The sequence below is a fragment of the Heptranchias perlo genome, unplaced genomic scaffold (genome assembly GCF_035084215.1).
Source record: "Heptranchias perlo isolate sHepPer1 unplaced genomic scaffold, sHepPer1.hap1 HAP1_SCAFFOLD_133, whole genome shotgun sequence".
In the NCBI taxonomy this organism is placed as follows: Eukaryota; Metazoa; Chordata; class Chondrichthyes; order Hexanchiformes; family Hexanchidae; genus Heptranchias; species Heptranchias perlo.
The window spans coordinates 558260-573325 of NW_027138569.1; the positions used below are offsets into that span (position 1 = coordinate 558260).

A 15066-nucleotide genomic window follows, 5' to 3' on the forward strand; every position below is an offset into this window, starting at 1 on the left:
ATCAACGGTAATATTTACATGAAGCGTCTGTCAGTTTGTTAACACATCCTGTCGTTCTCTGGGAGTGATTCGTTGCTGACAGGAAGTGCCTGGCAATGTATTAGTATGGAAATATGTCAGTATTTTAGTACTTGCTGCGTGTATCTGTGAGACTTGTTAATGTTTACAGAGTGTTTCCTTGAATCTCTTAATGTTTACAGTATTTCTGTGATTATATTAATATTTACAGGTCTTTCAGTGAGTATGTTATTATTTACAACCTGTTTCTGTGAATCTGTTCTTTACAGGCTGTTTCTGTGAGACGGTTATTATTTACAGGAAGTTTCTGTGAGTGCATTAATGCTTATAAGGTCTTTCTGTGACACTGTTAATATTTACAGGGTGCTTCTGTGGGACAGTTAATATTTTAGTGTGTTTATTTGAAACTGTTAATGTTTACAGGTGGTTTATGTGATTCTGTTAATATTTACAGGGTGTTTCTGAGAATGTTAATATTTATATGGTGTTTCTGTGAATGTTAATATTTACAGGGTGTTTCTGTGAGACGGAATTTATTTACAGGGCCATTCTGTGCGACTGTGAAAGTTTACAGCGTGTTTCCTTGAGTCTGTTAATGTTTACCGGGTGTTTCTTGTAAATGTTCACCTGTTGTCCATTTAAGTTTGCTGATATTCAAATGAGTCTTCCGTCATGTTACTGAACATTTAATTGATAATTTCCTTCAATAATTTAAAACATCTTCCAACGAATTGCCAGACCCACAATGTCTCGACAGGAAGCAGTCGTGAAATTCCCGGCCCCATTCAAGAGCCACCGCAGGGACCTCAGAGGTTGTGATCGTCCGCAAACCTCCATTCAAATTGGGAACCGATGATCGCATTTTGGACTGGTTCAGTGTCATAGCCGATTGACCCCAATATCTCGATACCACAGACCCCGGGGGCGGAGCGGGTAGAACAGAATATGAAAGAGGATTGAGTTCTGATGCTGGGAATTCTTCCGTTCTTCTCATCATTTAATGATGTTAACAATCAGAGAAAAGGGATATTTCAGCATATTCTTCAACTGCTCTCTGAATTTAGTCTGGGTTACAGCATAAATACAAGTGTTTGTGCAGCAACTCAGGAGCTGGAGCATGAATCCCAGTTCCATGAGAAAGATCGGTGGAATTACAATCGGACCTATGAAACTTAACACCCGCATCCATATAGAATACAACATAAACATCGCCCATAACAGCATGAAATTCCCCGAGATGACGAACAGTAAAATAATGGACTTCCTTCGACTCGTAATTTCTGGGTCACTGGGACTCTCTTCACTGCTGTGGTCCCGGAGTCTCCTGCGGGCTCTGTTGGCCACGACAATGTGTCTGACGATTAAAACATTGAGCAGCAGAATCAGAACAAATGCGAACCCCGGGGTTAGAATATAATGAAGGATTTCGATTGCTCCCCATGCCCGGGAATATTTAACACGACCTTCTACAGCACAAAAAAAGGGAAGGTTGCCAAGAGTATACCCACGCGATAACATAAAGTACCAGGTGATGTTCTTTAAACAGCTCAGCACAGTCACTGTTCCCAGAACCACAGCCGCCGTTTTCTCGGTGCAATATTTAGTTTTCAGTTTCTGGCAACAAATGGCCACAAATCGATCAAAGGTGAAAGTGACGGTGAACCAGACAGAACAGTCTGTCGCTGCATAAAGCAGGACGGCGTGGATATTACACACGCGGATGTCGGTCAGGAAATGAAATTGTTCGTAATATGCAATCGGAACCTGTCTCAATATCAGATCGATGATAACGACCAGTAGATCCGCCGCTGCCATGGCCACCAGGTACCGAGTGACACATTTGGAGAGGCCGCACTTTCCTCGGGACAGGATCACAATCGTCACTAAGTTAACTGTAAGGAAGGGAAATAAACAGGGACATTATACATCAGGCTGGGAGCAAAAGCAGCAGTTTGATGAAGTTCGGGGTGAAATTTGTTGATTTGTTACTGCATCCTGTGATGGATCTGATCGTTATACTTGTGATACGGCTTTCAACTGGAGACAGAGTTTAAATATAATAATAGTGATTGGACTGGGAAATAGAGAAACAAACAGGGATTTCTGCTGGAATCAGGAGTGGATTGAGAACTAAATAAAAGAACGGAATTAAATTACACATGAAAGATAATCGGTTTCCAATGAATCACATCCCCCTGTAAATATTGATAGAACCTTTGATCCACGTGTAAATATTAATACAATCCGTGATTCCAAAGTAAACTTTGTCATAATCTGTGGACCCACTTGTCAACATCGTACCGTCACTTTAACTCTTGTCGATATGGCCACAGATTCTCGGCGCCACGATAAACATTCGGGAATTCCATAGATCCAACTTTAATTATTTGTAAATTCTCCGGATCCCGTGTTAATGTGGTATAGTCCCTGAAAGTTTGTTACAGTCACTAATTCCCCAATTAATGTTGATCTTTCCATTCAGTCTCCAGACCGTGTCAGTCTGGACAAGGGTCAATGGACAGTGTCAATATTTCATGCAGTAAAATAATCTTAGAGCACACAAGAAGGACACTGGGCCCACCGTGCCCGTGCCGGCTCTTTTAAAGAGTTACCCAGTTAGTCCCACTCCCCTGCTCTTTCCGTATAACCCTGAAAATGTTTCCTTTACAAGTATATGTCCAATTACCTTTTGAAAGCTACTGTTGAATCTTCTTCCAACACCTTTCAGACAATGCATTCCAGATCATAACAAGTCGCTGCATAAAAAAAAAAATCTCCTCATCTCCCCCTGCTTCATTTCCCAATTATCTTAAATCCGTTCCTTTGGTTACCGACCCTTCTGCCAGTGGATACAGTTTCTACTTTTTTAATCTCTCAAAACCCCTCATTATTTTGAACACCTTTATTAAATCTCCCCATGGCTTTTTTCTGCTCTAAGTGAACAATCCCAGCTTCTCTAGTCTCTCCACATAATAAAACCCTTTATCCCTGCTATCATTTTAGCAAATGGCCTCTGCACTCTTTCTTTGACTAACTTTCTAAAGTATGGTTCCCAGAATTGGGCACAATAATCCAGCTGAGGCCGAACGAAGCAGTGGCAGAGCGTTTACATATTCAGGCAGAAGCCAGAATGCGTCAGTGTTTATATGCATGGGTGAGTCAATATTTACAGGGTTACCAGGGAGCGTGCCCATTCAGGCAAACCCCGTTTGCGTTGATATTCTACAGATTCTGTAACAATAATTCAATGCAAACCTAGGACACAGGACCAGGAGTGGGCCATTCAGCCGCTCGAGTCTGTTCACCATCCAATTAGTTCATGGCTGATCTGCATCTCAACACATTTTAAACCCCTTTTGATCCATATAATTTGTTAATAAACAAAAGGCTATCGATTTCATTCTCGAAAATGTCAATTGATCCAATACACACAGCCGTTTGGGGAAGAGTGTTCAAGGTTTCCACTACCCGTTGGGTCAAAAAGTGCCTCCTGATTTCGCTGCGAAATGGAATAATTTGCCCTCTAGTTTTGGATTCCCCCAGAATAGAAAAAAATTGTCGGAATCTACGCGATTCAATCCATTTATGACTTTAAACACGTCGATTAGATAACTTTTGAGATTTTAAACTGAAGGGAATACAAAAAAATTTATGCATCCCACAAGTACTGACACGCACAAAGGAACATCCAGTAAAGAGTGAGAATCACTTGAGAATAACGTATAATTACTGACACACAAATAGAAAGATCCAGCAAATACTGACACTAAATTAAAAACAATCTGTAAATACTGACACTCAGCTAAGAGCATCCTGTAAATACTGATACTCAGCTAGGGACATCCCACAAATACTGATACTCAACCATGAACATCCTGTAAATACCGACAGACACCTCGGAACATCCCATGAATACTGACACTCAACCAGGCACATCCTGTAAATACTGACACTCACTCAGGAAAATTGTGTAAATAATGATACTCACCTAGGAACATCCTGTAAATACTGACACTCATATGGGAACATCCTGTAATTACAGACACTCACCCAAGAACATCCTCTAAATACTGACATTCACCTCGTAACAATCTATAAATACTGACACTCACCTAGCATCATCCTGTAAATACTGACACTCAGCTAGGAACATCGTCTAAATACTGACACTGACCCAGGAACATCGTCTAAATACTGACACTCACCTTGTAACATCCTGTGAATACTGACACTAACCGAGGAACATCCTGTAAATACTGACAGTCAAACAGTAAATTCCTGTAAATACTGACACTCAGCTTGGAACATCGTCTAAATACTGACACTCACCTAGTAACATCCTGTGAATACTGACACTAACCGAGGAACATCCTGTAAATACTGACAGTCAAACAGTAAATTCCTGTAAATACTGACACTCAGCTTGGAACATCGTCTAAATACTGACACTGACCTAGGAACAATCTATAAATACTGACACTCACCTAGTAACGTCCTGTAAATACTGACACTCAGATAGGAACAATCTATCAATACTGACACTCACCTAGGAACATCCTGTAAATACTGACACCCAGGTAGGAACATCCTGTAAATACTGACACTCACTCAGAAAAATCCTGTAAAAACTGTAAATCCTCACGCACTCAGGAACATCCTATAAATACTAACACTCACTCATCAACATCCTGTAAAAACTGACACTCAATAAGCAACTTCCTGTAAATACTGACACTCACTCAAGAACATCCTGTAAATAATGACACTCGCCCAGGAACATCCTGTCAATACTGACACTAATCCAGGAACATTCTGTAAATATTAACACTCCAACGGGAACATTCTTGAAATACTGACACTCACCCAGGAACAGCTTGCAAATCCTTACGCTCAATAAGGAACATCCTGAAAAAAATGACACTCACCGAGGAACACCCTGTAAATACTGACACTCACCCAGGAAGATCATGTAAATACTGACACTCCCCTCGGAACAGCCTGTAAATACTTACGCTCACTAAGGAACATCCTGAAAAAACTGACACTCACCGAGGAACACCCTGTAAATACTGACACTCACCCAGGAAGATCATGTAAATACTGACACTCACCTAGGAACAGCCTGTAAATACTTACGCTCACTAAGGAACATCCTGAAAAAACTGACACTCACCGAGGAACATCCTGTAAATACTGACACTCAAACAGGAACATCGTCTAAATACTGAAACTCACCAACGAACAATCTATAAATACTGACACTCAGGAGCATCCTGTAAATACTGACACTCACGCACGAACTTCTTCTAAATACTGGACCCACAGAGTATTATCCCATCGATGATGACATTCACTCAGAAATATCCTGTAAATACAGATACTCACCAGGGACATCCAGCAAATACTGACACTCACCCAGGCACATCATGTGAATACTGACAATCACGAAGGAACATTCTGTAAATACAGACTCTCACTCAGGATCAACCTGTAAATATGGGCACTCATTCAGGAATATATTGTAAATACTGACACTCAATCAGAAAAATCCTGTAATTACTGACAATGACTCCGGAACCTTCTGAAAATAGTGACACTCACTCAGGATAATCCAATAAATAATGACTCTCAGTCAGGATCATCCTGAAAATAGTGTCACTCACTCAGGATCATCCTGTAAATACTGACACTCAATCAGAAAAAATCCTGTCAATGCTGCGACTCATAGAGGAAAATCCAGTAAATACTGACACACAATCAGGAACACCCTGTAAATAATGGCATTGACCCAGGAATAATCTGCAAATACTGACACTCACCCAGGAGCAACCTACAAATAATGGCACTCACTCAGAAACATCCTGTAAATATTGACACTCACTCAGTAACATGCTTTAAATACTGAAACAAATTCAGGAACATCCAATAACCACTGACAGTCACTCAGGAACAACCTGTAAATGCTGACACTCTACAAGGACATTCCGTTAATAGTGACACTCTCTCAGGAAAACCCTGTAAATACTGACACTTATCCAAGAACAATGTTGACAATGTTGACAATGAGCCTGGAATGATCTGTAAATAATACACTCACTCAGCGATATCCGGTAGATACTGACACTCACTTACGAACATCCTGTAAATGTTGACACTCACTCAGGAACATTGTGTAAATAAAGACACTCACTCAGGATGCTCCTTGAAACATTGACACTCACTCACGAACATCCTATAAATACTGACACTCACAGAGGAACACCCTGTACATACTGACACTCACTCATGAACATCGTGTCAATACTGACCCTCACAGAGGAACATCCTGCAAATACTGACATTCACCTGGTTCATCCTGTAAATAACGATACTCACCCAGGAAGATCCTGTGAATTCTGACACTCACACAGGAACATCCTCTAACACAGAAATGCACCCAGGGACAACCTGCAAATACTGCTACTGACTCAAGGGCTTTTCTGTAAATACTCTCACTCACTCGGGACGTCGGGTTAATACAGACGCTCATTCTGGAACATCGTGTAAATACTGACAGTCGTAAGGATCATCCTGCAAATTACGTCACTGAACCAGGAACATCCTGTAATTACTGAGAATCACTTAGGAACATCCTGTGAATAAGAATATTCACCGAGGAACATCCTGTAAGCACAGACACTCACTCAGGAACATCCTCCAAATACAGACACTCACTCAGGAACATCCTGTAAATACTGACACACACTCAGGAACATCCTGTAAATACTGACATTCACTCGAAAACATCCTGTAAATGCTGGCATTCGCCCAGGGTCATCATCTAAATAAAGACGCTCACCCAGGAACATGCTGTAAATATAAACATCATGCAGGAAGATCCTGTAAGTACTGGCACTCACACAGGAACATCCTGCAAATATAGAAACTCGCTCAGGAAAAAGCAGCAAATACTGACACTGACCAAGGAATAATCCGTAAATAATGACTCACTCAGGAACATCCTGTAAATACTGGCACTCACTCAGGAACATCCTGTAAAAACTGACAGTGAACCAGGAATAAACTGTAAATACTGACATTCACCCTGGAAAATCCTGTCAATACTGACATACACTCTGGAACATACTGTAAATACTGAAACTCATACAAGTACATTCAGTTAATACTCACACTCTCTCGGGAAAAACCTGTCAATTCTGACAGTAACCCAGGAACAACCTGTAAATACTGATAATGACACAGGAATGATCTGTAAATAATGACACTCACTCAGGAATATCCTGTAAATACTGACACTCACACAGGTACATCCTGTAAGCATTGATAGTCATCCAGGAACATCGTGTAAATACTGGCACTGACTCAGGAAACTCCTTTAAATACTCACACTCACACAACAACACTCTGTAATATTGACCCTTACCCAGGAACATTCTCTAAATACTAACACTCACTCAGGAACATCCTGTAAATATTGACATTCACTCAGAAATTTCCTCTAAATACGGACACCCTCACAGCTACATCCTGTAAATAGTAACACTCCATACGGTAATTCCTGTAATTACTGAGACTCATGCAGGAAAATCCAGTGAATAATATCACTCGCCCAGGGACATGCTTCAATTACTGGCACGCATGCAGGAACATTCGTTAAATACTGACCTTTACGAAAGAACATCCTGTAAATACTGATACTCACTGAGAAACATCCTATAAATCCTGGAACTCGCCTACGAACATCCCACGAATACTGAAACGCAACTCGCATCATGCTGTATACACTGACATACTCCCAGACCCTGTGTATATAGTGATATACTCCCAGACCCTGTGTATACACTGACATACTCCCAGACCCTGTGTATATAGTGGCATACTCCCAGACGCTGTGTCTATAGTGACATACTCCCAGACCCTGTGTATATTCTGACATACTCCCAGACCTTGTCTATATAGTGACATGCTTCCTGTACTATTTATTAATAATTACATTCTCCGAGGATTCTATGGCATCTCTGAGACACTCCAAGGTTCAGAACTTGATTTTAAACATTCCCGGGGACTCCCTGCGAAACTTGTCTCACTGTACGAACCCCTGTAAATTCTCATCCACTCCGAAAACATTCTGTAATTACTGACAACTTCAATTACACTACTTGTGAATTTTGACACAATCCCAGGGATTATATATCAATATTGACACTCTGTCCGGGACACACTGTAAATACTGACACACCCCAAGGGCCCTCTTAAAGCAACCTCGCACTCAGGCACCCGATCATAGAGCTTCACTCCCAGGGACCCATGTTGAATTAAATCTCACACCCAGAAGACCTGCTTAAATACATCTCCCATCCTCTAAACCCCAGAAAGTAATTGAGGCTCAGCAGGCGACCCTGGAATTATATCTTCCATCCCGAAAACCCCATATCTATATCGAGACTTACCAAGAGACCCTCGAATTAAAACTTCCATCCCGAAAAAACCCATATAGATTTAGAGACTTAACAGGAGACCCTGTAATTATATCTTCTATCCCGGAAACCCCATATCGGTGTAAATACTTACCAGGAGACTCCACAATTATATCGCCCTTCCCAGAAACCCCATATCGATATAGAGACTTACCAGGAGAACATGTAATTACATTTACCCTCCCAGAAGATCCATATAAATTATAATGAATGAGCAGGAGTTCCCGCAATTACATCTCCCAACCCAGAAAACCCATATAGATAAAGGGACATGCCAGTAGATATCGGAATTACATCTCCCATTCTGGAACCCTACATAGATATAAAGACTTAGCAGGACATCTCCGCAATTACAAAGACCTAAGAACAGTGCCCGTAATTAGATCACCCATCCCGGCAACCCCATATCGATATAAAGACTTAACAGGAGACGCATGTAATTACATGTAACATCCCAGAAATCCCCCATAGACATTCAGAATTAGCAGCAGAACACCGTAATTTTATCTCCCATTCCAGAAACCCCATTTTGGTGCAGAGTCTTACGAGGAGACCCCAAAATTACATCGCCCATCCCGGAAAACCCATATTGATATAGAATCTTACGTGGAGTCCCCGTAATTACATCTCCAATCACGGAAAACCCATACAGATATAGGGCCAGACAAATAAATCATGTAATTATAACTCCCATTCCTGATACCCGATACAGATTTACAGACATCCAAGGAGACCGAGTTTCCATCCTGGAAACCATATATCGATATAGACTTACCAGGGGATCCCTTAATTGCATTTCCAATCCTGGAAACCCCATATAGATATAATTTCTCAGCAGAAGACCTCCGTAATTATATCTCCCATCGGCGAAACTCCATATAGATATAGAGACTGAAGAGGACAGCCCAGAATTACATCTCCCATCCCGGATAAATCATGTAGCTATGGAGACTGAGAAGGAAAACCCGTAATTACCTTACATCCAGGAAACCGACATAGATACAGAGGTTTACGAGGAGACCCCGTAATTACATCTCCGATCCCGACAATCCCATATGGATATAGAGACTTACCAGGAGACCCCGTAATTACATCACGCATCCTGGAAACACATGCAGATATCAGACTTAGCAGGAGACCCCGTAATTACATCTCGCATTCTGGAAACACAAAAAATGTAGAGACTTACAAGGAGACTCCGTAATTACATCACGCATCCTGGAAACACATGTAGATGTCGGACTTAGCAGGAGACCCCGTAATTACATCTCGCATCCTGGAAACACATGTAGATAAAGAGACTTACCAGGAGACGCTTAATGACATCTCGCATCCTGGAAACACATGTAGATATAGAGATTTACCAGGAGACCCCTTAATTACATCTCCTTCCCAGAGATCCAATATAGATATAGAAACTTACCAGCAAACATCGTAGTTACACATTGCATCCCGAATACCCCATATACATATGAAGGCTTTGCAGGAGCTCCAGGAGAAGTGAAGGTGAGGCAGTAAATTACGAGAACAGTAATACAGTGAAAGGTAGTTTTCAAAACTAACAGCTGGATATAGAGGCTTATCAACAATGGCATCATCAGCGAGGAGCAGACAGTAAACGGGAAGAACAGTATTACAGTGAAACACGTGTTATAGAATTAATAGCTGATATAGAAGTTCCCAGGGACACCGACAGCAGCGAGGAGGGAATTGTAAATGACAGGAATAATAATACAGTGAAACCTGTTTTATAGAGTTAATAGGTGAATATAGAGAATAACCAGGAACACTAACTGCAGAAAGGAGGGGATGGTAGCTCACAAGAAATGTAATACGGTAAAACGTGGGACATATAAATAATAGCTCGATATAGAACTCACCACGATCTCCAAAATCAGCGAACTGGAAGCAATAAATGAGAGGAACTGGCGTACAGTTAATCGTGGATTATAGAATCGATAGGTTAATATGGAGAATTACCAGGTGCAGCAACCACAGCAAGGAAGGGGAAGTAAATGAGAAGAACAGGAATACAGTTAAACATGGTTTAGGGAATTAATAATAAAGAATATTACCAGGGACACCTGCAACAGCGAGGATGGGATAGTAAATCTTTTGAATAATCCGAAGTGCCAAACATATCCGAATAGCTAATCTTAGTCTATCATAATTTGCAGAAAGATAATCAAACTCCCAGGAGAAACTCCTGCCCATTGTTGTAACATTCCAATCTATTGTAACCAGATTATGGCCCATTCTAGTCACTTTCCAATTTATTGTCCTCCGATTCAGACGCTTTCTCCCACTCTCTGTCGAGCCGCTGATCCCTTGAAGGCCGGAGGTGGTACTTCACCTGACAATATGGGATAACACATTGCACGGAGCTCCATATTTATTGCAAAGGGAAACTCTCCAGTGAAACAATTAGGGCCCGTGGAGGCTGACTTGAATTACAGTCACTGAATAAACAGGTTCAGTTAACGCCTTTCAAACCAATACATTTTATATCACAACATATATTTATCCAAATATTTCACAGTTGTAAATCTAAAAGCTCAGCACATTATTTTAACTAATATTTGAAAGAACAGCAACTATGAGACCCGCAATCTGACAACATCGGTGTGAAGCGAGAGCAGCTTCAATTACAGATTGCAGATTATTTCTGAACGTGATTTATTAATTAATTTCATTTAGTTTCTACCCAGTTCTAAAGGGTTGGGTTTACACTGAATCATTTTATCAGTCAGCTTGAAGACCACCCTGCCAATATTGGTGTAATCTCAGGATACCCCGTCAATATTTGGAAATCAAAGGATTATCTTGCAAATATTGGTACCGTCTCTGGATCTAGAGTCATAGAGTCATAGAGTTATACAGCACGGATAGAGGCCCTTCGGCCCATCGTGTCCGCGCCGGCCATCAGCCCTGTCTACTCTGATCCCATATTCCAGCATTTGGTCCGTAGCCATCTAAGCTATGGCATTTCAAGTGCTCATCCAAATGCTTCTTGAATGTTGTGAGGGTTCCTGCCTCCACAACCCTTTCAAACAGTGAGTTCTAGACTCCAACCACCCACTGGGTGAAAAAGTTCTTTCTCAAATCCCCTCTAAACCTCCCGCCTTTTACCTTGAATCTATGTCCCCTTGTTATAGAACCCTCAACAAAGGTAAAAAGCTCCTTAGTATCCATCCTATCTGTGCCCCTCATAATTTTGTACACCTCAATCATGTCCCCCCTCAGCCTCCTCTGCTCCAAGGAAAACAAACCCAATCTTCCCAGTCTCTCTTCATAGCTGAAGCGCTCCAGCCCTGGTAACATCCTGGTGAATCTCTTCTGCACCCTCTCCAAAGCGATCACATCCTTCCTGTAGTGCGGCGACCAGAACTGCACACAGTACTCCAGCTATGGCCTAACCAGTGTTTTATACAGCTCCATCATAACCTCCTTGCTCTTATATTCTATGCCTCGGCTAATAAAGGCAAGTATCCCATATGCCTTCTTTACCACCTTATCTACCTGTTCCGCCGCCTTCAGGGATCTGTGAACTTGCACACCAAGATCCCTCTGACCCTCTGTCTTGCCTAGGGTCCTCCCATTCATTGTGTATTCCCTTGCCTTGTTTGTCCCTCCAAAGTGCATCACCTCGCACTTTTCCAGGTTAAATTCCATTTGCCACTGTTCCGCCCATCTGACCAACCCATCTATATCGTCCTGCAGACTGAGGCTATCCTCCTCGCTATTTACCACCCTACCAATCTTTGTATCATCAGCGAACTTACTGATCATACCTTTTACATTCATATCCAAGTCGTTAATGTAGACCACAAACAGCAAGGGACCCAGCACCGATCCCTGTGGTACCCCACTGGCCACAGGCTTCCAGTCACAAAAACAACCTTCGACGATCACCCTCTGCCTTCTGCCACTAAGCCAGTTTTGTATCCAAATTGACAAGGCACCCTGGATTACATGGGCTCGTACCTTCTTGACCAGTCTCCTGTGGGGGACTTTATCGAAGGCCTTACTGAAATCCATGTACACCACATCCACTGCGTTACCCTCATCCACACTCCTAGTCACCCCCTCAAAAAATTCAATCAAATTAGTCAGACATGATCTTCCCTTGACAAAGCCATGTTGACTATCCCTGATTAATTCTTGCTTCTCCAAGTGGAGACTAATTTTGTCCTTCAGAATTTTTTCCAATAATTTTCCTACCACTGATGTTAGGCTCACTGGCCTGTAGTTCCCCGGTTTTTCCCTACTCCCCTTCTTGAATAATGGTATTACATTAGCGGTTCTCCAGTCCTCTGGCACATCCCCAGTGGCCAGAGGGGTTCTGAATATATGTGCCAGAGCCCCCGCAATCTCCTCCTTTGCCTCACACAGTAGCCTGGGATACATTTCGTCCGGGCATGGGGATTTATCCATTTTTAGGCCTGCTAAAACCGCCAATACCTCCTCCCGCTCGATGTTAATATGTTCGAGAATATCACAGTCCCCCTGCCGTATTTCTATGTCCACATCGTCCTTCTCCATAGTGAAAACAGATGCAAAAAATTCATTTAGAACCCCTCCTACATCTGCCGGCTCCACACACAGATTGCCATTTTTGTCCCTAATGGGCCCTATTTTTTCCCGAGTCATCCTCTTACCCTTAATATACTTATAAAACATCTTAGGATTTTCCTTTATTTTGCTCGCCAGTTTATCGCCAGCTCGCCAGCTACCTTTCAGTATCGGTAATTTGTTGGATTGTACTGTATATATTAACACAGTCTATTGGTCTCCCTGCAAATATTCCTATCGACTACGATAACGGCTCTGGATAATTCTAAAATTATTGGGCCATCTCAAGATTTCCCAGTATTATTGAAACATCTCTGGATAAACCACATAAATATTGGCACTATCTCTGCAACCCTCTCTAAATCCTAACAAACTGTCTGCATCCCATGTAATTATTAGTCCAGTCTCTCCATGCACAATGAATTTCAGTGCAGTCTATGAATCTATTGTAAATATTGTTTTTTTTCTGGATCGCTTTGCAATCGTTGTAGAGTGTGTGGTTCCCCTGAGATAAGAATTACAGCCTTAACCTCTCATTATTTAATGGCAAGAACTCTGTAGCCTTTGCAAATATTGGTAGAGTCTCTTAGTTTTCTCCTTATAGATTTGAAGACTAGCTACATCCATTCTAAATATTGGTGCAATCCATAGACCATAGGGACTGAGTGAAAGTCTACACTCCACGGTGCACCGATACAGAAGAACATAAGATATCGGAGCATCATTAGGCGATACGACCCCTCGAGCCTGCTCCGCCATTCAATCCGATCATGGCTGATCTTCGACCACAATTCCGCTTTCCCGCCCGATCCCCAAATACTTTGATTCCCTTAGTTTCGACTGTACTCAGCGACTGAGCTTCCACAGCCCGCTGGGTAGAGAAATCCAAAAAAATCACAATCCTGTGAGGAAAGATTTTTTTCTCATCTCAATCCTAAATGGCGGACCAAACTCCAGAGAGAAAATGCCCAATCAACACAATTTCTCCTCAAAGGACAACCCTCTCATCCCTGGAATCAATCTAGTGAACCTTCGTTGCACTGTATCTAAGGCAAGTACATCCTTCCTTCGGTCAGGAGGCCCAAACGTACACAGTAAATCAGGCGTGCACTAAACACCTCTTTAATTGCAGCAAGATGTCCTTCCTCTTATACTCCAACCACATGCCATCAAGCCTAACATATCATTTCCTTTCCTTATTACTTGCTGTCCCTGCATTTTAGCTTTTTGTGATTCATGTATAACGACACCGATATCCCTCTGAATATCAATATTTACCAGTCTCTCACATTTTAAATAATATTCTGCTTTTCTATTCTTCCTACAAAGTGGATGATTTCACATTTCCCCACATTATACTTCATCTGCTGCCGATTTGCCAAATAACTTAAACTGCCTTTAACCCTTTGCATCCTCTATGTGTCAAACTCATAGCTTACTTTCCCACCTAGCTTTGTACCGTCAGCAAACTTGGCTACATTACACTAGGTCGCCTCATCTCAGTCATTAATATAGATTGTAAATAGATGAGGGCCATGGACTGATCCTCGCGGCACCCCACTAGTTAAAACCGGCCAACCCGAAAATGAACTGTTTATTCTTACTCTGTGTTTTATGTCTGTCAGCCGATCCTCAAACCATGCTAATATATTACCCCCCGACTCCACGAGTCTTCATTTTGTATGGAAACCTCTTTTGATGCACCTTATCAAAAGCATTTATAAAATGCAAACATGCCACATCCACTGGTTCCCCCATATCTGACCTGCTGGTTAGACCATCAAAACACTTTGATAGATTTGTCAAATACGATTTCCCTTTTATAAAACCGTGTTGACTCTGGCTCATCACATTATGATTTTCAATGTGTCCTTTCATCACAGCCCAATCAAATCGTCTATCATTTTCCCTACCACTGATGTCAGGTTAACTGGCCTGTAGTTTCCTGTTTTCTCTCGCCTTCCTTTCTTGAATAGCGGGGTTACATTTGCTGCCCCAG

General features: G+C 41.8%; 1 protein-coding gene across 1 annotated transcript; it reads right to left on the reverse strand.

The window, feature by feature from the left end:
- Positions 1-944: 944 nt before the first annotated feature.
- Positions 945-10709, reverse strand: LOC137308527 (probable G-protein coupled receptor 139). Its single transcript, XM_067977180.1, has 2 exons — positions 10571-10709; positions 945-1910 (listed from the first exon to the last, which is right to left on the reverse strand). Exons 1-2 carry the CDS (start codon positions 10707-10709, stop codon positions 1012-1014), a joined length of 1038 nt encoding a protein of 345 aa, XP_067833281.1. The 3' UTR covers positions 945-1011.
- Between the last annotated feature and the right edge of the window lie 4357 nt (positions 10710-15066).